At 42.7% G+C, this 25,806-nt stretch overlaps 1 protein-coding gene across 3 annotated transcripts in view; it reads left to right on the top strand.

Moving 5' to 3' along the window:
• The window catches only part of TBCE (tubulin folding cofactor E), a 114,279-nt gene that overhangs the window by 86,469 nt on the left and 2,004 nt on the right, over nt 1-25,806 (top strand). For all 3 annotated transcript variants that reach the window (XM_082635027.1, XM_082635025.1, XM_082635026.1), the window contains 12 exons: nt 6,772-6,957; nt 11,554-11,642; nt 16,330-16,429; nt 17,604-17,706; nt 19,075-19,151; nt 20,459-20,554; nt 21,323-21,387; nt 21,481-21,545; nt 21,919-22,071; nt 22,622-22,775; nt 24,186-24,254; nt 24,805-24,864. In XM_082635027.1, the coding sequence (XP_082491153.1) occupies nt 6,772-6,957; nt 11,554-11,642; nt 16,330-16,429; nt 17,604-17,706; nt 19,075-19,151; nt 20,459-20,554; nt 21,323-21,387; nt 21,481-21,545; nt 21,919-22,071; nt 22,622-22,775; nt 24,186-24,254; nt 24,805-24,864 (1,217 nt within the window). The remainder of the gene's footprint in view (nt 1-6,771; nt 6,958-11,553; nt 11,643-16,329; nt 16,430-17,603; nt 17,707-19,074; nt 19,152-20,458; nt 20,555-21,322; nt 21,388-21,480; nt 21,546-21,918; nt 22,072-22,621; nt 22,776-24,185; nt 24,255-24,804; nt 24,865-25,806) is intronic.

Below are 25,806 nucleotides of genomic sequence, written 5' to 3'. Positions count from 1 at the left end.
AAAATGTATATGTTTATATTGACAAAATTTATCATCAGTATTATTTTCATCCTCTTTAATTATGGTGACTACTCCGGAAGTTTCATTTGTTTAAAAGAGTTAAAGGGCGTAAGCCAAAATAGTGTTTATCATACATTTTTGGCAATTCATGTATTTCATCATTCTCTGACATGATCAAATGATGATATTAACATTTACAGCTTTTTGTTTGTTTGTTTTTGTGGGTTTTAAAATTTTTTTAATTTATTGATTTTTTAATACAGCAGGTTCTTATTAGTCATCCATTTTATACACATCGTGTATACATGTCAATCCCAATCACCCAATTCAGCACACCACCATCCCCAGCCCCCCACGGCTTTCACCCCTTGGTGTCCATATATTTGTCCTCTACATCTCTGTCTCAACTTCTGCCCTGCAAACCGGTTCATCTGTACCATTTTTCTAGGTTCCACATACATGCGTTAATATACGATATTTGTTTTTCTCTTTCTGACTTACTTCACTTTGTATGACAGTCTCTAGATCCATCTACGTCTCAACAAATGACTCAGTTTCGTTCCTTTTTATGGCTGAGTAATATTCCATTGTATATATGTACCACATCTTCTTTATCCATTTGTCTGTTGATGGGCTTTTAGGTTGCTTCCATGACCTGGCTATTGTAAGTAGTGCTGCAATGAACCTTGGGGTGCATGTGTCTTTTTGAATTATGGTTCTCTCTGGGTATATGCCCAGTAGTGGGATTGCTGGGTCATACGGTAGATCTATGTTTAGTTCTTTAAGGAACCTCCATACTGTTCTCCATAGTGGCTGTATCAATTTACATTCCCACCAACAGTGCAAGAGGGTTCCCTTTTCTCCACACCCTCTCCAGCATTTGTTGTTTGTAGATTTTCTGATGATGCCCATTCTAACTGGTGTGAGATGACACCTCATTGTAGCTTTGATTTGCATTTCTCTAATAATTAGTGATGTTGAGCAGCTTTTCATGTGCTTCTTGGCCATCTGTATGCCTTCTTTGGAGAAATGTGTATTTAGGTCTTCTGCCCATTTTTGGATTGGGTTGTTTGTTTCTTTAGTATTGAGCTGCATGAGCTGTTTATATCTTTTGGAGATTAATCCTTTGTCCGTTGATTTGTTTGCAAATATTTTCTCCTATTCTGAGGGTTGTCTTTTTGTATTGTTGATGGTTTCCTTTGCTGTGCAAAAGCTTTGAAGTTTCATTAGGTCCCGTTTGTTTATTTTTGTTTTTATTTCCATTAATCTAGGAGGTGGATCAAAAAAGATCTTGCTGTGATTTATATCAAAGAGTGTTCTTCCTATGTTTTCCTCTAAGAGTTTTATAGTGTCCAGTCTTACATTTAGGTCTCTAATCCATTTTGAGTTTATTTTTGTGTATGGTGTTAGGGAGTGTTCTAATTTCATTCTTCTATACGTAGCTCTCCAGTTTTCCCAGCATCACTTATTGAAGAGACTGTCTTCTCCATTGTATATCCTTGCCTCCTTTATCATAGATTACTTGACCATAGGTGCGTGGGTTTATCTCTGGGCTTTCTGTCTTATTCCATTGATCTATGTTTCTGTTTTTGTGCCAGTACCATATTGTCTTGATTACTGTAGCTTTGTAATATAATCTGAAGTCAGGGAGTCTGATTCCTCCAGCTCTGTTTTTTTCCCTCAAGACTGCTTTGCCTATTCGGGGTCTTTTGTGTCTCCATACAAATTTTAAGATGATTTGTTCTAGTTCTGTAAAAAATGCCATTGGTAATTTGATAGGGATTGCATTGAATCTGTAGATTGCTTTGGGTAGTATAGTCATTTTCACAATATTGATTCTTCCAATCCAAGAACATGGTATATCCCTCTATCTGTTTCTATCATCTTTAATTTCTTTCATCAGTGTCTTATAGTTTTCTTCATACAGGTCTTTTGTCTCCCTAGGTAGGTTTATTCCTAGGTATTTTATTCTTTTTGTTGCAGTGGTAACTGGGAGTGTTTCCTTAATTTCTCTTTCAGATTTTTCATCATTAGTGTATAGGAATGCAAGAGATTTCTGTGCATTAATTTTGTGTCCTGCAACTTTACCAGATTCATTGATTAGCTCTAGTAGTTTTCTGGTGGCATTTTTAGGATTCTCTATGTATAGTATCATGTCATCTGCAAACAGTGACAGTTTTACTTCTTCTTTTCCAATTTGTATTCCTTTGATTTCTTTTTCTGCTCTGATTGCCGTGGCTAGGACTTACAAAATTATGTTGAATAATGGTGGTGAGAGTGGACATCCTTGTCTTGTTCCTGATCTTAGAGGAAATGCTTTCAGTTTTTCACCATTGAGAATGATGTTTGCTGTGGGTATGTCGTATATGGCCTTTATTATGTTGAGGTAGGTTCCCTCTATGTCCACCTTCTAGAGAGTTTTTATCATAAATGGGTGTTGAATTTTGTCAAAAGCTTTGTCTGCATCTATTGAGATGACCATATGGTTTTTATTCTTCAATTTGTTAATATGGTGTATCACATTGATTGATTTGCATATATTGAAGAATCCTCGCATCCCTGGGATAAATTCCACTTGATCATGGTGTATGATCCTTTTAATGTGTTGTTGGATTCTGTTTGCTAGTATTTTGTTGAGGATTTTTGCATCTATATTCATCAATGATATTGGTCTGTAATTTTCTTTTTTTGTAGTATCTTTGTCTGGTTTTGGTATCAGGGTGATGGTGGCCTCATAGAATGAGCTTGGGAGTGTTCCTTCCTCTGCAATTTTTTGGAAGAGTTTGAGAAGGATGTGTGTTAGCTCTTCTCTAAATGTTTGATAGCATTCACCTGTGAAGCCATCTGGTCCTGGACTTTTGTTTGTTGCAAGATTTTTAATCACAGTTTCAATTTCATTACTTGTTATTAGTCTGTTCATATTTTCTATTTATTCCTGGTTCAGTCTTGGAAGGTTATACCTTTCTAAGAATTTGTCCATTTCTTCCAGGTTGTCCATTTTGTTGGCATAGAGCTGCTTGTAGTAGTCGCTTAGGATGCTTTGTATTTCTGCGGTGTCTGTTGTAACTTCTCCTTTTTCATTTCTAATTCTATTGATTTGAGTCCTCTCCCTCTTTTTCTTGATGAGTCTGTCTAATGGTTTATCAATTTTGTTTATCTTCTCAAAGAACCAGCTTTTAGTTTTATTGATCTTTGCTATTGTTTTTGTTTCTATCTCATTTATTTCTGCTCTGATCTTTATGATATCTTTCCTTCTGCCAGCTTTGGGTTTTGTTTGTTCTTCTTTCTCTAGTTCCTTTTAGGTGTAAGTTTAGATTGTTTATTTGAGATTTTTCTTGTTTCTTGAGGTATGCTTGTATAGCTGTAAACTTCCCTCTTAGAACTGTTTTTGCTGCATCCCATAGGTTTTGTATCTTCGTGTTTTCATTGTCATTTGTCTCTAGATATGTTTTGGTTTCCTCTTTGACTTCTTCTGTGATCTCTTGGTTATTTAGTAACGTATTGTTTAGCCTCCATGTGTTTGTGTTTTTTACGTTTTTTTCCCTGTAATTCATTTCTAATCTCATAGCGTTGTCGTCCGAAAAGATGCTTGATATGATTTCAATTTTCTTAAATTTACTGAGGCTTGATTTGTGACCCAAGATGTGATCTCTCCTGGAGAATGTTCCGTGCACACTTGAGAAGAAAGTGTAATCTGCTGTTTTTGGATGGAATGTCCTATAAATATCAGTTAAATCTATCTGGTCTCTTGTGTCATTTAAAGCGTCTGTTTCCTTCTTTATTTTCATTTTGGATGATCTGTCCATTGGTGTAAGTGAGGTGTTAAAGTCCCCCACTATTATTGTGTTTCTGTCGATTTCCTCTTTTATAGCTGTTAGCAGTTGCCTTCTGTATTGAGGTGCTCCTATGTTGGGTGCATATATATTTATAATTGTTATATCTTCTTCTTGGATTGATCCCTTGATCGTTATGTATTGTCCTTCCTTGTCTCTTATAACATTCCTTAAAGTCTATTTTATCTGATACGAGTATTGCTACTCCAGCTTTCTTTTGATTTCCATTTGCATGGAGTATCTTTTTCCATTCCCTCACTTTCAGTCTGTATGTGTCCCTAAGTCTGAAGTGGGTCTCTTGTAGACAGCATATATATGGGTCTTGTTTTTGTATCCATTCAGCGAGCCTGTGTCTTTTGGTTGGAGCATTTAATCCATTCACGTTTAAGGTAATTATCGATATGTATGTTCCCACGACCATTTTCTTAATTGTTTTGGGTTTGTTTTTGTAGGTCCTTTTCTTGTGTTTCCCATTTAGAGAATTTCCTTTAGCATTTGTTGTAGAGCTGGTTTGGTGGTGCTGAATTCTCTTAGCTTTTGCTTGTCTATAAAGCTTTTGATTTCTCCATCGACTCTGAGTGAGATCCTTGCTGGGTAATCTTGGTTGTAGCTTTTTCCCTTTGATCACTTTAAGTATATCATGCCACTCCCTTCTGGCTTGTAGAGTTTCTGCTGAGAAATCAGCTGTTAACCTTATGGGCGTTCCCTTGTATGTTATTTGTCATTTTTCCCTTGCTGCTTTCAATCATTTTTCTTTGTCTTTAATTTTTGCCAATTTGATTACTGTGTGTCTCGGTGTGTTTCTCCTTGGGTTTATCCTGTGTGGGACTCGCCGCGCTTCCTTGACTTGGGTGGCTATTTCCTTTCCCATGTTAGGGAAGTTTTCGACTATAATCTCTTCAAATATTTTCTCAGGTCCTTTCTCTCTCTTCTTCTTCTTCTGGGACCCCTATAATGCGAATGTTGTTGCATTTAATGTTGTCCCAGAGGTCTCTTAGGCTGTCTTCATTTTTTTCATTCTTTTTTTCTTTAATCTGTTCCACAGCAGTGAATTCCACCATTCTGTCTTCCAGGTCACTTATCCGTTCTTCTGCCTCAGTTATTCTGCTATTGATTCCTTCTAGTGTAGTTTTCATTTCAGTTATTGTATTGTTCATCTCTGTTTGTTTGATCTTTAATTTTTCTTGGTCTTTGTTAAACATTTCTTGCATCTTCTTGATCTTTGCCTCCCTTCTGTTTCCGAGATCCTGGATCATCTTCACTATCATTTTTCTGAATTCTCTTTCTGGAAGGTTTCCTATCTCCATTTCATTTAGTTGTTTTTCTGGTGTTTTATTGTTCCTTCATCTGGTACATATAGCCCTCTGCCTTTTCATCTTGTCTGTCTTTCTGTGAATGTGGTTTTTGTTCCACAGGCTGCAGGATTGTAGTTCTTTTTGCTTCTGCTCTACAGCTGTTTTATAGGCATACTTAGATTTCCCTGACAGTAAGATTTGATTGCCATGATGCAGTGCTGAATGCTGAAATTTAATGTGTCTAAAGATCTGTTTTGAATCTCTTGGAAAGCCTTGACAACAGTCATTACATACAGCAATATGATTAATAATTTTTAAATTCTTCTAGAGATTACTAAAAATTGTTATAAAACCTGAATATAAATTGTGATAAAATATCCTATATTTCTATAGAATTCTTTCTACATGCTCTATTTTAGTCCCATATTTGAACTTTCATTTAGTTCAAGTTATCATTTAAAAGATTTTTGTACATAACACTGTTATCCACAAATGTTTTCATTTCTTTTTGTCCTTATTCGATCTTTGTCTAGCCATAGATATGATTCCTCTGTAGTTGTGTCATGTACAATTTGGTTCCATTTTTAGAAATCTCAGCATTATTCTGTAAGTAATTTTATTAAGTATTATAGCTAGAATATTTTAATGACTACATCTGTCTGGTTTACTTAATAGTTCCTGTCCAGCTGGCATTTTTATGGTTTCCAGAGTTGCTCAATTACTGAAAAAATGCTATTATATAGAATCTTTGTAAAAGCAATTTTGTTTTTATTTTTAAATTATTGCCTGCTGACAGATTCCCAGGAGTATGATTATACAATCAAGAAGTAACCCAACCTTTCAGTCTTTGAGTGTTAGGACTCTATTTTTTGCTAGATTTGTTGAAAATAGTTTCATTGCTTGAATTTACATTTCTTTTTTTAAAAATATTTTATTAATTTTTTTGGCTGCGTCGGGTCTTTGTTGTGGTGCGTGGGCTTCTCTCTAGCTGTGGCGCGCGGGCTCCAGGGTGTGTGGGCTCTGTAGTTTGCCACAGGCAGGCTCTCCTGTTGAGGCACGAGAGCTCAGTAGTTGTGGCATGTGGGCTTAGTTGCCCCGCAGCATGTAGTTCCCTGACCGGGGATCGTACCCACTTCCCCTGCATTGGAAGGTGGATTCTTTACCACTGGACCACCAGGGAAGTCCCAATTTACATTTCTTAATCATTAGCAAGGTAAGACTTTTCCCCCATGGATTTAATACTTCTCTTTCCTCTTTTGTGAATCATCTGTTCCATCTGTCTGTTTATCTATTGGGATTTTACAATAGGTTGTGTGCTTGCATCAGCACACAACCCTTTATGACCAATCGTATGAATTACCTTTTTTTTTTTAGTATATTACTCTCCCTTTTTTGCTGATTCTACTTTTTCAGCATACAGAAAATTTTGAAAACCTTCAGAACATTGCCTTCTGGTGATGATACTTTCTTTTTCCTTCTTTTTAAAAATTGTTTAATTGCTTTTATTTGCTAATATATTTGTAAATGCAGGCATTTTACATTTGTGGAGGAGTGACAGTTTATAAAGGATTTTTGTGTGTGTGATCTTATTTAAAGGTCCCCATAGATGATATTTTCTTTGTTCCATTTCTCTCCTTTCCCAGGCACCCAACGGGAGGTTCCTTCATTCGTCCAAACAAAGTAAATTTTGGAGTAGACTTTCTCACTGCAATTAAGAACCGCTATGCGTTAGAGGATGAACCAGAGGAAGAGAGAAAAGAGCAAATTGTTACAATTGGAAATAAACCTGTGGAAACCATTGGTTTTGACTCTGTTGTAAAACAGCAAAGGTAAGTGGAACTGATAATGGTAGAGCCGACTTTCACAGTTTCATCAAAGTTCAGGATTTAAGGTCAGCCGAGACTGCATGTCAGGGCTCAGAACTTTGCTCCCAAAGTGGTCTTATCTTTTCTGCAAAACAGTAAATTGAGATCAGAGGAATCCAAGGATTGAGTATTCAGGGAAATTAAAATCCTTATTTTAGCACAGGACTTTCCTAGATTGGAAATGAAACACTGATTTGCCCATTATGAATATTTATACCATACTCTGTTGTATTGACTAATTATGAAGGAACTAAGGTTGACGTCTGGATGATGAGTCAAAAATGGAAGCAGAAGTCTACATTGTTACCTGTGCCGTGGAGCATGATGGCACCTTCTAGAACCCAGTGGTTCCCATCTCTGGCTGCACACCCTCATCACCTGGGCTCCTTTTGAAACATGCAGAATCCTGGGTCCCATCCCAGACCTACTAGATCAGAATACCATGCATGGGCTCTTGCTTTTAAGAAGTACCCACAAGTGACTGTGTAGCAGTCTGAAGGGCACTACGTAATGCAGTTTGAAACTGCTGCATTTGAACTTTCTCTGTCCTCCCCAACTCTCTGAACACAGTGATGCTCTGTAGACAGGCTCACTGCTCCTTCTGAGGCACCGCGTGGACCAGAGAGCGTGGAAGCTGATATTCACACAGAACCACGCACAACTGCACACGAACCTCTCAGGTTACGCTGGTTTAGCAGTGATGGTCAGTGCGTGGTGTTTGACCCTGACCTGGATGAGGCGTCCAAGTAATGACCCCTGGTGGCCACTTCGGAGAGTAGATTTGCCGCTACTTGGCATAGGCCTGCGATCTTTTACTTTGTCTCTAAAGTAAAAGAATTGAACTGTCGTTTTGTTCAAAGTAAAATACTTCGCTGTCTTTTTGTTGCTTTTGTTGTTATTATTGTCATTAAGATTTAACATGATACAGAATTTAAGTGCACATGGGGACAGTGTTGAAGAGTAAATACATTTCTTTTTTTTTTTTAATTTTTAATTTTTTTTGAAATTTTGGCCACACTGCACGGCTTGCGGGATCTCAGTTTCCCAACCAGGGATTGAATCCAGGCCATGGCAGTGAAAGCACCAAGTCCTAATCACTAGACCATCAAGGAACTCCCAGTAAATTCATTTCTTGATATCTCTGCTTTTTAGCACAGATGACCAGCATTAAAAAAAAAGAAAACTCAAAATAAATCAAGATTTTTGAAAAAGCAATAACTTGACAGTTAATTATAAACAATATACATTCATTGTTGAGGATTTAGAATATATAAATTGAACAAAAGAGTCATGACTAATGCACCACTGAGAGATTACTAACGTGAATGGTTTTTGCTGTTGATTTATAGAGCTATGTGCTTCATAGGGTTAAAGTTCTTTGCTTTATTTTTTCATTTATTTTTTTTTAATTAATTAATTTATTTATTTTGGCTGCTCCGGGTCTTAGTTGCAGCATACGGGCTCCTTCAGTTGCGGCACACAGACTTCTTAGTTGCAGCATGCATGTGGGATCTAGTTCCCTGACCAGGGATCGAACCCTGGCCCCCTGCATTGGGAGCGTGGAGTCTTACCCACTGGACCACCAGAGAAGTCCCTATTTTTTCCATTTAAAATGCAAATATTTAAGTATCATTTACCCAAAAGAGGCACTTTTTCCCCCCCATTGGTTAATCTCTTTCAGAGAGCACCATGGGCTCTGTGAATATTAACAACAGATGCGAACAGATTTTTCCTCCCCTAGTTTATGCGCAGCTGCATAACTCATGAAGTTTTCTGGTGAATGACTCTACTGCCTGAGTATCAGTGTATTCAGTAATTAGCTAGTGTCCTTCCTGGAAAGGACCCAATGTTGGAGCCGGTCAGGCTGGGTTCAGGTGTCAGCTAAGCCACTTTCTAGCCCTGACAGCAGTTAGAGTTAGTTAATTCTGGCTTCTAAGCCTCTGTTTCCTCATTTCCAAAGTAATACCTAAGCTGTTAGGCCGTTGGGAATAGCGGTTGAGATCCTGCCGTGAATGGTAGGCATCAGTGCTGGGGATGGAAACCTCTACTTTCAGCCACTGTATTGTCTCCTGATTAATTCCAGCTGACCAGCTTTGAGTTGGTAGCACTGAGAAAAGACATAATAAAGGAATCAAAACCAAATAAAGACCATTATGTATGGTTTCTCCTTGGAGATGGCTGTGGCTCTGTCTGGAGTGGTGTGAATTCAGACCTGGATCCCTAAGCTTTGTACCAAGGTTTCCGGGCCTGCAGGAAACTCACCGGGGCACAACAGGATATTTTGAATTTTAGAGGGAAACAGTGACATCTGTTGGACACGGTGCAAACTACTAGTTGGAGCTAGTTCAGTTTCATGATATTTCTACTGTTCCTTTCCATGGTGTCATCTCCCTGCAGAGCTGGGTTTTTGGCCGTTCTTGTGCTGAAAGAAAAGCCAGTATCTCCTGAAAATCATCATGGAATGGGAAAAGGAGGTGGTGAGGGTCCAGTCTGATTCCAGCGTTCGGGAAGTTGTGCAGTGCCCACTAGACAGACACTAGTTTGGTAGGACATAAATAATTATTAAGTTGTTTGGCCCTAACTGCTTACTAAATGGAACTGTGAGGTGTTTCTTTTGGCCTAGGGGCACCTTGGAAAATTACTGAAACACTGTGAAGGGCCCTGTGAACTGAGAAAGTTTGGGAGCCTCTGCCCTGGAACATTGCTGCTGTCTTTTCCCCCTAGTTTCTGGTGATTGTAATAGCTGATGCCTTGCATGGTGGTCTTAGTATTCCCCCCAAAGGTTGTCAGTTTTATGTTTATTTTTATAAATGCTTATAAAGTGACTTACTGTATGTCACGCAATATTCTGAGAGTTTCACAAATACTGACTCACTAAATTATCATAGCATGGACTTCCCTTGTGGCGCAGTGGTTAAGCATCCTCCTGCCAGTGCAGGGGACACGGGTTCGAGCCCTGGTCCGGGAAGATCCCACATGCCGCGGAGCAACTAAGCCCACGCACCACAACTACTGAGCCCACGTGTCACAACTACTGAGCCCGCGGGCCTAGAGCCTGTGCTCCGCAACAAGAGAAGCCACCACTGTGAGAAGCCCGCACACCGCAAAGAGTAGCCCCCTGTCACCACAACGAGAGAAAGACCGCGTGCAGCAACCAAGACCCAACGCAGCCAAAAATAGATTAATTAATTTAAAAAAATTATCATAGCATTTTAAAATTGTAAAATATACATAATGCGTAATTTACCATCTCAACCATTTTTAAGCGTATAGTTCAGCAGTGTTCGGTACGTTCCCACTGTTGTGCAACCGTCATCACCTTCCATCTTCAGAACCTTTTCATCTTCCCAAACTGAAACCCTGTAACCCTTCAGTAACAGCTGCGCATCTCTCCCCACCCAGCCCCTGGCAACCACCGTTCTACTTCTGTCTCTGTGGAGTTGGTGCCCACTTAGGTACCTCATATAAATGCAGTCATACAGTGTTTGTCCTTTTGTGACTGGCCTATTTCACTCAGCATAATGTCCTCCAGGTTCACAAATGTTGCAGCATGTGTCAGAATTTCTTTCCTTTTCAAGGCTGAATAATATTCCATTGTATGGATTGACCACACTTTATTCATTGGTCAGTGGACACTTGGTTTGCTTACATATGACGGTTGTGAGTAGCGCTGCCACGGATGTGGGTGTGTAGATGTGGACTCTGAGGCACACGGATGTTAACTCACCCAAGGCCAGAGGAGCGGTGGAATTGGGATTGGAACCCAGGCAGTCTGGCTCCAGGCCCTGTGTTCTTAACTCTCCGGCACTGTAACACATGGGCTCTTTTAATGAATAGAACAGCACAGCTTCTCTACACTGAAAAAGTGGCTTCTGAGAGTATCTAAAAAAGCTGAAGACACGCACTCACGCTCTCTAGGCCGTATTCCTAGAGAGACTTTCCCACGTGAGCACAAAAACTATACAGTGGTGTGTGCTTCAGCACTGTTGGGACCAATCTACCTGTCCCAGGGGAGGAAATAAATTACCTGTGGTCTCTCCATATAGTAACAAACTACAAGGTGTGAAGGTGCATGCTCTGGAGCACATGTCCACATAGCTACAGCTTACTGCTGAATAACGTACTATTGAGGGAAAAAGTCAGTTGCAGGAGGATATACACAGTACACTACCATTTATGACAAATTTCATAATATACAAAAATACTGTAATTGGGGACATGGAAATATGTAGTAAAGCTATTAAGAAATGCTTAAGATTAAGTCAACGTTGAACGCAGTGCCCTGGTTCCCTATGTGGAACAGAGGAGGAGGAGGGGAGGGGGTGATGGAAAGAGACTCAGAGGACTTCACTTATGTGTGTCATGTTTGTAACGCTTTATTTCTTTTTCTTTTTTTTTTTTTTTACAGTAATGCTTTATTTCTTAAGTTGGGTGGTGGCTACTGGAATTTGTTATTTCTGGTGCCTTTTTATATGTCTGAAATGCTTTTCAATTTTTTAAAGGGCCGATGGATAGCGTACGTGTTTATGCATACATGTGAACTATGTGTTTTTCATGCAGTCAGCTGAGCAAGTTGCAGGACATTTCTTTGAGGAACTGCGCAGTAAATGGTCCTGGTGACAAAGGAGGAATTGCCAAAGCTTGTCCTAGTATCCTTCCCAATGAGAAGTCGTCACTGGGGTCTGACTGGCTTTGACACTTGAGCCAGACACCCTGGTTGCCTACCCAGTGTCTGTTCTCCTAACGGACTCGGTCTCACCTGGGTTGTCACCGCCCAGGTAAATTGTTGCCTTCCTAGACCCTTTGCTTTCACGTGAGGCAGTGTGACTCGCCCCGACCAGGGAGATGTAACATGGGAGTTTGTGGTGGGGGCTCCTTCAAGCGGGACAGACGTGGCTGGATCTGCTTCTGTCCATTGCCCTCCATCCTCCCCTGCCTTGAGTGCACACAGAAGGCCCAGGGCTCAGCAGCCAACCTGTGGGAAGAACGCCATCCAGGGAGGACTGGGAGGGAAGGGATGGAGAGGGGCCGGCATCCTGGATGGTACCCGGGCCACTGCGCCAGCCCCAACTGCCTTCCTGTGAGGGAGGAAGATAAACTCTTTCCTTTATTAAGGTTCCTGTTCATGCAGCTGGATGCAGTTTTGTTATAATACCTCAAAACAGGCTTTTCCGAAGTGTGTCATCTCTTATCTCTACCTTCTCTTACGAGTGTGTTTTTTTGCCCTGTATTACTCTTATTCCCACAACTAAAAATACAGGAGGTAAGTTTAAAAAAATTCCCAGTAAACTTGCTCCATTCTGTAGTCTGGTGGAACACAATTCAAATGCTGCCTGGATCTGTGTCTCCTGGGCTGCAGTCCAAACAAACCCCAAATAAACGCTTTTTTTTGGCCTTAAAAAACCCAGTGGCGAATGAAAGACTTTCTCTAAGCGAATGAAATAGACTTTCCCTAACTTTAAAAGGTCTTCTCCCAATTCCTTAAGCCTGCCTAGTCTGTACATAATAGTTTATGCAAAAGGTAGCAGCTTACAGTCAGGTTTCTTGACTGAAGAGATGGCAGATGAGAGTAGCTTTCTTTAGCAAAATGTTTCTAACCACCCTGGCGGTACCTGCTTTGTGGTGACAGGAAAGGTCGTTCCCTCTGCAGGTTAGGCAGCCAAGTCAGGGCATTTCAGGGTGTGGAATGGAGCTTGTAAGGAGCAAAGTGCCACAGAGGTTCCTGGCGCATTCTGGAATCTGCCTAGCCTCCTCCTAAGTGGTTTTGGAAGACTGGGAATCGGGCGGTTCAAGGCTCATCTTCAACACAGAAAAGATCTGGTCCGCAGAGGGGTTTGGGCGTGTGAATTGTTTGGTTGATTGGAGTTGTCAGCAGTGTGCTGGGGAATCAGCGTCTCATTTGTTTATACCGCACTCTCTGCTGGGGAAGAATGTCTCCTGAGACGTGAGGCAATGAGGTTTGGTGAGATAACCAAGTCACCCCTGATATCTGCAGACTCAGTGATGAATGCCTTGCACTTGCTGATTGAATTCTTGCCTGAAGTTGAAGGATTGCCTGGTGTGTTTAATCCAGTCACCGGTTTTAGGCTGATTCCTCTCTGAGGTCATTTGCTCAGCTGGGGCTGAAGGCAGTGGGAGTGTGTCAGGTTGGCGAGCTCCGCTGGGGAAGAGATGCCTCACCAGCTGGCTCTGAACGTGGGGAAGGTCCTCTGCCCACAGGAACAAGAGCACCAGGAACTCCCTGGACTGTGCGCGTGCGCATGTGTGCACACACGTGTGCGGACGACATTCACGACTGTTGGCCTGTCTGGAGTTGATATCAGAATGCAGGTGGTCCCTGTGCTCTGTACAGACTAGCAGAAATATGTATAATTCTGGCTACACAGTGGAAAGCATGAGTGAGTGGAGAATGACTGGCCTCGAGCCCTTTCCCACCAACCTAATGGCCTAGAGTTAGCAGAGGCGGTGGGAATGAAGGGCGGCTGGAGTTGGACCGCCAGCCCTGAGACGCGCCCGGCTCAGCCATCGCATGAGGGCCCGCGGCTAGGGTAGAGCGGCTGTGGGACACAGGCGGCACGAGGGGCCGCACTGCGGGGACCGGAGGGAACGCCCACGTCGGGGTCAAGCCCCTCTGCTCCTGTGGCGGCTTTGAGACCCTCAGAGGGAGCTTTCAGCCAGGTGGCTGCTGAGGATTCTCTGTCCAGCTGGTGTCTAGCAGGCGCATGCTTGCAACTCTCCTTCTGTTTGGTTTGGCACCTTTAGGTGGTAGTTGTTCTAGGAAAAAAAAAAGCCCAGCTTTTCTTTGCCGTTTCCGCCACTGAACTTCACTCTGCCGGCAACCGGAGCTTGGACGCATCATGCTGCTCTGTGTCTCATCTTTAGGGCATAAGAATCCTGCCCCCAGGGTTCTGGGCGTTATTTCCGAGTCCCTGCTGCGCCCCCGGTTCTTCTAGAGTCTCCTTAGGTCGGGAGCCCGCAAGCTGTTCCCTAAAGAGCCAAAGAGTAAATAGCTTAGGCCTGTGACCCACCAGCAAACTGGAGGAGGTTGTGTGGCTGCTCACAGGACCGCCTAAAACACAAGCATTTAAAACCGTCAGAATGGTCCTTAGCTCTCTGGACCCAGTTCACCCACAGCCAGTGGGAGCCGGCACAGGGTCTGGCTTGCCTGTGCCGGCTGGGTTGGGTTCATCCCCTTCTGTGCATTTCCACTGCCTTCTTTCCCCTCTTCCTGCCACCTCTTGGAGCTTCCTAACTGGTACCTGCCTAAAAGGCTTTCCTCTTCGACCAACCCTGTTGATTGACGCCACTATTTTTATTAAAAGCTACTTTCTCTGTGTTTTACGCGTAAAGACGCCCTGTGGCATAGTGGGCTGTAAGGAAATGGGCTTTGGATTGAGGCTGATTTGGGTTTAAATTCACACCTGTTGGTCTGCACCAGGCGGCATGGTTACTGACTGCTCTGTGCCTCTGTTTTTTCCTTTCATGATAAAGGAGAATGCTTCCGGCACCCAGTGGACCACGCGGGATGCAGGTGGTGGTTGTTCTTTGATCCTGGTTCTCTTTCCCGCTTCGGCCTCTCCTCCTCAGCCTCTCTTGCAGAGGTCGCTGTGCCCCAGGCTTAGACCCCTGACCCTTGGCCTACTTGTTCCTGAGGAGACGTATCCAGCCTGCAGATGCTGGGCTCCTGCACTTCAGCCTCTAGCCCAGACCCGTCCCCACTCAGACTTGTCTGTCTGCTGTGTATCTGATACCTCCGTTTGGGTGTCTCATGGTCATCTCGAATTGAACACGTTGGGACGTTAAGTTCCCTGAAACCTGCTCATCTGTAGTCTTTCCTGTCTCGGTAAAGGGAAGTTCCAGTGGCACTGGCCAAAAACCTTGGAGGTAACTTAACTCTTCCTTTTTTTTCACCTCTCTCATCTGAATCCAGCGGCAAGTCCCAGCAGCTCAGCTTTCCTGCTAGGACACCGAACCTGACATCCCCATCCCCTCTAGCACCCAGTCTGGCCTGAGCCCAGATTGCTCAGGAACCTGCGCCTCCTTTTTCTGCTCTGTCTTCATTTCCCTGCGGCCTGTGCCTTAGCACAGCAGCAGAGTGACCTTTTAAAGGCCTAGCTCCGCTCACACCAGTAGTTCCCCTTTCAGGCAGAGACTAACTAAAGTCCTGCAAGGCCCTTTGTGATCGGGCCTGGCCCCTGAGGCCTCGGGGACCTCCCTTTCAGACCCCCAGCCCCTCTGCCCGGGCACACAGGAGCTTGCCGTCCCGGCCATAGGCCAAACCTGTTCCGACCTCCGGGCCTTTGCTTATGTCATCCCTTCTGCCCTGATGCTCTTCTCTGGGATGGCATTCCCTCATTTCCTTTAGTTCTCTGCTCACATATCACCTTATAGAGAAAGTGGTCTTCCGTGAGCAACGTGCATAAATTCCTCACACACCCCCTTTGCTGCAGGCCCGGCGCTGGTACTCTGATGTGTCTGTATCTGGCATGCCAGAGATGCACGTGCTTACTGATCGGCGTGTTCACTGCTAGACACCTGGCCCCCAATCATTATTTGCAGAATAGAGGAATGAACTGAACAGCTTCTACACGTATCAGAGTAGCATGTGACATTCTCCTTGAGCTGGTCCAGTCCTGCTCCAAGCTTCTGTCTCTTGCCCAGGGGTTTGGCCTCTTGATGGCGCTGCCACCACTCCCCCCTGGCATCAGGTGCCTTTCTCTGTTCTACTGGTTTACCCCTCTGGATTCCTGTACCAGGGATGGTGGGTGTCACACTCACTCCGTCCAACCCACAGGAGACCCTCTGAATTGCAGGCCTTTCTTAGCACTTTTGAACATGTGTCCAAGCTAATAACCCTGTTGGTCACTGGAGGTGCCTCTCCTTACTTGGGGATTCCTGCAGCACAGAGCTCAGCGGTGCCCTCCAGGAGGAGATGTGTGTGCTTGGTGTGAGGCTGCAGGGGCTCCTCAGTGCCAAGGGCAAGGCCCCTGGGCACACCTGAGGTGCTCGATGATCACAATTACCATCACTGTTGGTTTTTCTCTTTTTGTTGGATAATGCTAGAATGGTTTAGCATTAACGACATTTCGTTCTCACTCATTTGATTGTCTGTGTCTGTCTCAAGTTTGCAGCATGTGACAATGAACTTTTTAGTTTCTGGATAAACAGCTGGATGATTAAAATGGGTAAGAGTAATATGTGCTCATGAAAAAATTGCAAGCAGAATAGAAGGTATAAAGTGAAAAGGGAACAATCCCATGTTCCAGAATTGAGGTAATTACTATCCTGTCTTTTATGAATCTTTCCATATTGCTGTTTCTTAACATGTGCATTTAGATGTTAGAAGCATAGATTTGTCAAAAAACCTGTTGTCATCATGGGATGAAGTCGTAGATATTGCTGATCAGCTCAAGCACCTGGAAGCCCTTAATCTCAGGTATGAACGCGCGGTTGCCTAATTGTCGGCATCTCTGTGGGAAAGAGGTGGGGAGGACGGCTTAGTTGAATTTATTTAATTTATCTAAGTTTAACTTATTCCTTAATATTCTTTGATGATTCTAGTTTTTCAAATGGTCACCTGAGATGATTCATTAATAGGTAACGTGTTTTACTTTTGATGCGGGCAGCGGGGCGGGGTGGCTTACTACACTGAGCTGGAAGATCTTTGTGTTTCTTATAGGCCTGACTGTAGAAGATGGCCCATCTGGGGACTCAGATATTTAAGTGGGCAGAAGGAGATGTGATTAACCTTCCAGCACTTAATTGCTTTAGGAATGAGTCATTTCATTGGGGGGCTGCTTAATTCAGTTCTGATAAGGAGTTTTCACTGAGCTCTGTATTTAACTAATGTCACAATTTTCCAGGCCTTCTTGAGTATCTGATTAGTTTTAATCTCAGAACCTAACTCTCCAAGGGCTCGGCCAGGCACCCCCTTTCACACCTGAGCCAATTTTACACGTATGGGCGAGTTGTTCCTGGCTCAGGCAGGTTCAGTGGAGCAGTTGGACGGCCTAAATTAGTTATCCTTCCAAATAGAGCACAGAGTGTACTTCGACCCATGGCGTCACCTTTTCTGGAAATAAGGGCTTTAATGGTGTCTTCATTCACAATGACTGTCAAGATGGGATACCTTCTGAGAAAAAAAAAGATATGGGGTACCTTCTGAGATTAGGATCTTGAGAGAGAACTTTAGGGCAGTAATTTATTTCATCCATCCTGTTAGCAGTCTCTGTTTAGAAGCAGAACTCTAGCCCACAACCTAGCACGTCAGTAAGACTCTTGAGAGCGGGACTGAATTTTACAGTGTCCAGAGCCGCAGCTTGTGAAGCCAGAAGCTGACCTCACAAATCAGTGCCTGAGCCTTGTGTTTCAGGAAATCTGCAGCCTCACCACGGCCTTAACCCCATAAACACATCTCTGCGTGTCAGATACCAAGTTGTAACTATTAAAAATTAGACAGTCTTGACTCACTTTGTGTTTAGTATAATCACATTTTAAGGTTGAAACAAACCAGACTCCTCATGTCAAATCCCAAACTACTGCTTTCAGTGACTGTCCCAGTTGGGCTTCTTCTATCGCCATAAGCTCATCCTGTCTCTTCTTCTACACAGTGAAAACAAACTAAAATTTCCCTCCGGTTCACCATCTCCAACTGGAACATTTTCTGCACTGAAGGTTTTAGTCCTTAACCGGATAGGAATCACGTGGACGGAGGTAAACATATTTCTTTGGTTTGTTACCCAGTAATAAACAGTTTTAAATTCTTGGTTTAATGGGGGATTGAAGCCCAAGGGTGGCTTCATTTTAATCATCCTATTATCTAGATAATAGGGTTCTCAACGGCCTTACAGAAAGGAGTTACAGAATCCTCACAGTTAGAAGAATATGGTGTCTCAGAACCCATCCTGTTTCTCTTGGTGGCTGATTAGTCCTGGTGTCTCCTGAGCAGTGGCTCTCCTGGTGGTCTGCACCAAGTACATGCTGAGCTTTGAAAAGCCTTAGAGTTAGCTCTGGATTGAGCTTTTAGCTGCCTGAGTTTCCCCACGAGTGTTCTTAGGGCTGAGGCCGAGCCTCAGAAAGGTTCTCACACCCTTTTCTTGTTTGCAGTTCGGCTCCTAGAAGCCACTGTTCATGTACACAGCTGGGTTCGAAAGTGGACTCGTGGGTCTTGGGCCCTGCAGCCTTTGGAACTTAGATCTGGTACTACTCAGATCTGTCAGAGGTTAACTGACTTCACACACCCAGAACACTCCACTTTCAAACCAAGTGCAGATAAATACATCCCAGCAAAGCTGTTCATCTGTGCAGTGCCACCTGGGCACCTCCGCAAGAGAGAAGTGGCCTTTCACTTGGGCCGTCCGTGGCTACAGCCGCCCGACTTCCTTCCTAGGGCTCCTTCCTTGAGAGCTGCTCCCTCCAGAACGGGAAGGAAGGGCACGGAGAGACTCTGGAGGTGGAGATGGCAGTAAAGGTCCAGTGAGAAAATGTAGAAATAGTTGTGGATAAAGTTTGTCCTATTAGTGCATTCTTTATAAACCCAGATTGGCATTGAGAAGGAAAGGTGTTTCACATGTTTCCTTCCGTTGGTTAAACAAACTGTATCCAATAATGAGAATGTGCTAGGTCACCATCTCCAGTTCCACTTTGTACAGGTCAGGATATGCCTGAATGATGGGCTGACACCTGTCCTGGTTGGTTCCAGGTGCCCGAAGTTGTGTGCTCCTTTAAAGCACAGCCCTTTAATACCGTAATTTTATCAGCCGTCCACTGGCACTCCTGGCCTGAGATAGAGTCTGTAACAAAATGTCCAAAGGCATTTTTCTTTCCTTTTTAATTTTATCTTGTTTTATGTTTTGGCCGCCCCGCGCAGCAGGCGGGATCTTAGTTCCCCAAATGGGGATCCAGCCTGTTCCCCCGGCACTGTAAGCATGGAGTCTTAACCACTGGACTGTCAGGGAAGTCCCCAAGGCACTTATTTCTACAACAGTAGCTAAACTGCATCCGTGTGGAGGTTCTAGTGAATAAGCACGTGGGGAGAATGACCAGCGAGGCCGCATCACCCTGCCTTGACTTTCCCCCCAGGTGCTCCGCTGCGCCTCCATGTGTCCTGTCCTTGAGAAACTGTACCTTGAGTCCAACAGTATCGTCATTTCAGAAAGGTAACCAGGGTTTTACATCAACGCATCGGTCACCATTTAGTCTTTTTTTTTTTATTAGTTCAAAAGCATTTTTATGTATTATAGTTTTTCCAAACTTCAAGGGTAAAGAGGTATAATCATTCTCTGACAGGTAGCTGCGTATCATTTAGTCACTCTGAATAAATAAATGATCTTAGTTATACCTAACATTAAGTTTTAGGAGGATTTGCAAATAAGAATTAGAGAAATGCTTATTATTCATTGCCCTTACAAATTAGAATGTCAACTCAAACTTCACTAAGAGTTTCTAACTGAGGAAACCCCATCAGAGTGAAAGCCTTGAATTAAATATTTTTGAAGCCATGAATTGTATTAGTTTTACATAAATGTATTTAACTTCTGTTTCTAAGTGGGGGTTCTGTAGGAGATGCTCTAAGGATTAAATAATGGATTTTAAATTAGCATTATCGTTTCAAGGTCAATGTACCAAAGTACAGCCCTCCACATCCCTAGGTTCTGCATCCACAGATCCAACCAACCACAGATGGAAAATATTTGGGGGAAAAAAATTCCAGAAAGTTCCTAAAAGCAAAGCTTGAATTTGCCAGGCACTGGAACTGTTTACATTGTATTAGGTGTTACAAGTACTCTACAGATGATTTAAAATATATGGAGGATGTGTGTAGGTTATATGCAAATACTGTGTCACTTTATGTAAGGGAGTTGAGCATCCTCAGGTTTTGGTGTCCACGGGGGTCCTAGAACTAATCCCCCATGGATTCTGAGGGATGACTGTGTGTAAAAAGCTTGTTGTCTTAAGTAGATTAAATATGTTGTTGCCTAATCTTCCTCTTGTGTTGGTATCACTAAATTAGTATGTAAAACAAACTTAAACATGGACACATTTACAGCAAATTCTCAAAGGATTCAAATTAATGAAAATTTACTGTTCAGAATGATTTTATGTATTATACAGGCAAATGTAGTTTTTTAAAAATTAAACTTTTAATTTTGAGGTAATTTTAGATTCACATGCAGGTGTAAGAAATAGTACCCAGAGATCACATGTACCCATCACCCAGTTTCCCCATTGGTAACGTCTTTCAAAGCTGTGGTCAGTATCACAGCTAGGACACTGGTCCAGTCGAGAGACAGAACATTCCCATCACCACTAGGATCCTTTATGGTGCCCTTTTATACTCATATCATATACTTGCCTCCCACCCCCTGACCTCTCCTTAACACCAGATGCAGGTATTTTAAGGCTGTATCTTTGAAAACAATTAAGAAATTAAATTTATGTTGAAAAAATTTTATCTTCCATACAGGCCGACTGATGCTCTACAGACGGTCAAGTTATTAGACCTTTCTTCTAATCCATTAATTGACGAGAACCAGCTGTTTCTAATAGCATATCTGCCCAGGTAACCCGCTCCTAAAATGCCTATTACAATAGTTCTTAGTAAATTTTTAGTGAATGGATCCTATGCTATATATACTTCCTCAGTGGAAATATGATAATGATGATGGAATTCCCAAATTGAGTAATTCCCTTTGGGATTTTTTTTTTTTTTTTTTTTTTTTTTTTTGGCGGTACGCGGGCCTCTCACTGCTGTGGCCTCTCCCATTGCGGAGCACAGGCCCCAGATGCGCAGGCCCAGCGGCCATGGCTCACAGGCCCAGCCGCTCCGCGGCATGTGGGATCTTCCTGGACCGGAGCACGAACCCGTGTCCCCTGCATTGGCAGGCGGACTCTCAACCACTGCGCCACCAGGGAAGCCCCATGGGAAATTTTTATTTGAATTCATTTAGAGAATTGACTTGTGAACCACATACAGTGTAGTCTATATCTGTACTAGATCACTGAATGAATAATTTGGCCCTGGTACTGATATCAAAAGTCTTCATTCATTGAACTTTGGGAAGTAAGACTGTCTCTTTGCTCTCTGACGCCCATTTAGCACCTAGCACAGCAGGAGGCCCAGGAATTGTTTAATGACTGCAGGATCATCAGAATGTAGCACAGAGAGTCTGCTTTGCATGCCCTAAATTGGACTTTAAGGTTTCTAAGCATTTCTCATAGGATCAAAACCTAGGGTGTAGGAAAAAATTTACAAATCTAGTCTGGTTGATATAGCCCATAGCATTTTATACTGTCCTATGAAATCAAATTTAACATTTTTACATTTCAGATTAGAACAACTAATCCTTTCTGACATTGGACTTTCTTCTATACATTTTCCAGACGCTGGAATTGGTATATGAGATTATTCAGTAACCCCTCCCCCGGCTCCCCAATACTTCAGCTTTGTTTCCCTTCTACTGTGTAACTTAATTCTCCTTCTTCTAGGGTGCAAAACATCAATGTTTCCTTCCTTGCAATACCTTGTACTAAATGACAATCGCATATCACAGGTAAGAGCTTCTTCAGAATGTATGTACTTACTTACATTATCACTTATTTCCATTCTCATGATGCAGTTTGTAGGTTCCTGCTATTAAAGAATATTTTAAATTGAAAGAGAAATGCTTCCTTGGAGTGAAACTCCTCACACAAACCCCAAAATATTAAGAAATTAGATTAATTCACACTTAACCAGCCCATCTGTCAGTTTACACGGCACAGTTGTAAAATATGTGGCCTTCCTCGTGGGTGCTCGCTGCATGGTGAAATTCCATGCCTCCAATGGAACTGGGGACTTTTGCTTTTCTGCTGCTAGTCTGAATAATCTGAAAAATTAGCCTGAAACATGTTTATTTTCATATGTTTTCTTTTGCTGGGTTTCAGTGGTCATTTATCAACGAGCTGGATAAGTTACAGAGTCTGCATGCGCTGTCCTGCACCAGAAACCCCCTGACTGAAAGCAGCAAAGACGCACAGACCACACGGCAGTTCATCATCGCCAGGATTGGTCAGCTGAGGACCCTGAACAGGTGTGCGGTGAGTACTGGTGTCCTGATGAGGTGTTTCTTAAACTAGAAACCAAATGGTCCAGTGTAAAGAGAAGTTACAGTGGAAGACCGTAAAGGATATCAGATGTCGTTTCCTCCAAACGTTTCCTCCAAAAATTTCCTCCTGGCAATTTTTCCCAGCTCCTCGGGAGGTGTTGTTACACTCAGATGCCTGCAGGGAAAACCGCTGCTTAGCTGCCCTGGCAGGCCCAGTTTTTGTCATTTGAGGCAGGGGAGGAATACTGGGTACTCTCTCAGTAAGTCAGCTCCTCCAGGCCGAGGACCTCATGTTGTGACCCTGGGCCCCAGGCATAGTTCAGATACTCCAGTGAAGAAAAGGATAAAACTGAAATCCACTTTTCTTTTTGAAGAAACTCCTGGGTCCTGTTAATGTTAAAAAGAAAAGGTAGAAATATATTGTCTTGTCCCTTTCAGTTTAATTATTCTCTACAGGTAGGCGGTGGAGAAAGGACAGGGTGTAAGACACACTCGTTAGAAAAGTGCTTTAATCGACCTGCTTTTATTTCACATCCATATAGATTCAGCGAGAAGAAAGGCGTGGGGCTGAGCTTGATTACCGAAAAGCATTCGGAAATGAATGGAAAAAGGCTGGTGGACATCAAGATCCAGACAAAAACAGACCAAACGAGGAATTTCTTGCAGCCCATCCTAGATACCAGTCACTCTGCCTCAGTACGTACTGTGCACCAGGGCCCTCACCGGGCTGGGGGGGGACTGTCCACCAGGACACGGTTTCCTTTGGGTGTCAGAGGAGGTCCTCAGTGTTGTTGCTTTTCTCCACTGGGGCTTTTTTATACTCATCTACATGGACAGTAGGGGCTCCAGCAGCTAGTTGGGAACAGATAATTAAAGAGTTGTCTTTAGAGAAGATAAATCTGTAGCATCTCTTAGCAGGAGGAGGGGAAAGCAGCTCTTAAACAGAAGTTCTTCTCGTCTCAGCATTTACTTAATGAACTTTCGATTCCAGGAGGTGGGTCCCACTTCCTACTTTAGGAAGGGCAGGAAGGCCTCCAGGTTATCTCAACCCTGGCTATACCCTAGGGAAATTTTTAAATGAAGAGCATTTAATGTGGAACCTAGGCGTTGGTATTCTTTAAGCTCCCCAGGTAATTTTAATGTTCATGAGAGCTGAGCGTAGCTTTCCGGAGGGCTCACCAGTCCTGGCACTTGGTGTGCAAGGTGCTTCCTGACCTCCAGCCTGGCTCCTTGGACACTGAAGCTCTGACTTCAGGACTCTTTGTCCCTGATGTACTTTCCATTTTGATTTCATTATTATTCCAAATTTCACTCTTATGCAATTTTCTTTTTTATATATTTAATGTGAGAAGCTCGCTGCATAAACACTTCAGTCTGGAACATTATCTTTAAGGAAGAGAAGCTGTCCGTGGGAACTGCTTTCAAATGACTCCATTAGCTGGCTCGATTTCTGGCCACTTGAGGTGAATTCTAAATCACTCGGGGGCAGGGCAGGCTCTAAAGCAGCCCTGCAGGTATGGCTTACTATCTCCCCACTAAGAATGTAGAATACAAAGCAGAGCATGGAGGGTATTTATAGACATTTTGTTCCTGGTGGTCCTGGCAGAAGTGAGAGGAGGAGAAGGGGGCTGCTTTCCTTACACCTTATGTAGAGGCTGCATTTCCTGGCAGGGGACCTGGTTTGCAGTGGTGGTTCTGGGTGCCCAGAGCAGCACTGCACGAACTGGCTAAAACCTGGTGAAGGTGTTTGTGAGTCGAGTTTCTCTCAGGTCCCAGGAAGAAAGGGAACTATGACCAAAGGTGAAACTCACGTCAGTGTTCTAAGTATTTGCAGGCACAGCCTCTTCTTGTCTCTAGGGATCAGTGATGGGATGCACAGAAGACAGGAGGGTTCCAGGCTTGGCAGTCATTGCTGTCTGTCCCTCCCTCCAAAAAATACACTAAACCAGTAACCAAATAAAAGGAAGCAGATCCCAGGTTCGCATCCAGCTGCTGCTGGATTCATCCTGGGAAAGGAAAAGGCTAGGTTGACACTTAACCTGTACATTTTTTTTTCCCTTACAGTGGCCTTTTATCATTCATCCTTTTTCATTTCTCCTTAAACAGAATATGGTGCACCTGAAGATGGGGAACTCAAAGTGCAACAACCATTTTTGCTCAAAAACCAGCTACTAAGTAAGAACCCCACATTCAAAGACCGCTTATTTGTATTCGAGTCCTTAGATGCTGAAATAGTGATGACCTAATAGGGATTGTTTCTTTTAAGTAAGCACCTAGAGGAGTAGTTCAATTTTTAAAGAAATGATGACTCTCAAACATATCTAAATTCTGATTTTGAACATGTTAGCAATTCCCATTCTTTAAACTCATTTAATTAACAGTGTTGCACATGTGGGAAGTATTCGAGTAGTGAACTGAAATGTGATTTGGAAATTCGTGGCTTTTCTTACACTTGAAAACCTAGATAAAACGTCAGGAAAGAAGTACTAAGGTGAAACAGGAAAGCCATAGAATGTTGGTCCAGCTCTTTTTTGTTGTTGTTAGGAATTCAGTAAAGTATTAATAGAAGGAATTTTAAACATCAATAAGCATCCTATTCCTTTAGTGGGATTTGAGCCACGTTGTATGAAGAGCTGCATCCTTTGGCCATGGCTGGTAATGTGCAAGTGATGTAAATCCTTCCTAGAGCAGGGCTCAATTCGTCTCTTTACTTTTTTCTTTCAAGCACTGAAGATAAAACATCCTAATCAACTTGATCAGAAAGTCATAGAGAAACAACTGCCAGGTAAGAATAAGTCTCTCTCTCCTCATGTTTCTGAATCGCTGGCCCTCGACTCAAGGTGGCTGGAAGTGAAACATTTCATTCATTTCTGAAGTTGTGGGCTTTTACAGCTTATAGGTTTTCACTAGCTTTTAAGTTCTAAAATGCTAACACCATGCTAATAACATCACTCCCCCCGAAAGTTCAGGTCTCGCATAACTTGCAGCTCATCTAGAGAACAGCTTTGTTGTGGTTACCTCTTCAGCCAGAGGCAGTAGCGTGGGAGTGCTGGCCGCTGCTGGTTAGTTCTCACACTGCTGCTCCGGGGGCTTTCCTTGGCCAGAGATGTTCTGGCACTGGGCTTGGGTGCTTTCTATTCCTTTCCAGTCAGGAGCCCCTGCAGAGACAGCTCTTGGACGCTGTTTTAATGGACACACTTGAAATGGTTTTCTTTGAAAAAAAACTACTTCAGAACTTTAAACCTTGATGCTGTTGGAACTGATTTTGTTTTATTTGGAAAATAAATACTTTTATGTCAACAAATTAGATCAATGTAACTTACCTTAAACTGTCACTCAAAAGAAAAATTAGTCTGACTCTCAAGATTAAACTTGATTCACAGTTAAATACTAAAATATAAACAGCTTAAATTTAGCACAGTGAGGATTTGAAGAAGAAATAAAATATCTATTACCGTAAATGACTCTAGTGAAATACCCTTCTGTTTCCCTGTCAGTGCAGTGAATTCATATTGATTTTTAAATTCATTTTTATCAAATAAAACAAGCTTATCATGGTATTGCTTATGGAAGGTTTTGGTTGTGCCCAAAGAAGTACTTTATGATCCAGAACCATCATCTAGTATCCATTTACCAGTATTGCTCCATTTTTACTTACTAGAAATCCAGTTTCTATGCCTGTGAGGTTTAATGTTGCCACTGTTACATAATGATGAATTGAAAGGAG

The sequence above is a fragment of the Mesoplodon mirus genome (assembly GCF_964341445.2).
Source record: "Mesoplodon mirus genome assembly, chromosome: 2".
NCBI classification, from domain to species: Eukaryota; Metazoa; Chordata; class Mammalia; order Artiodactyla; family Ziphiidae; genus Mesoplodon; species Mesoplodon mirus.
Note: the sequence above shows the minus strand (reverse complement) of the source record. Positions and strands in the feature narration are given on the sequence as shown.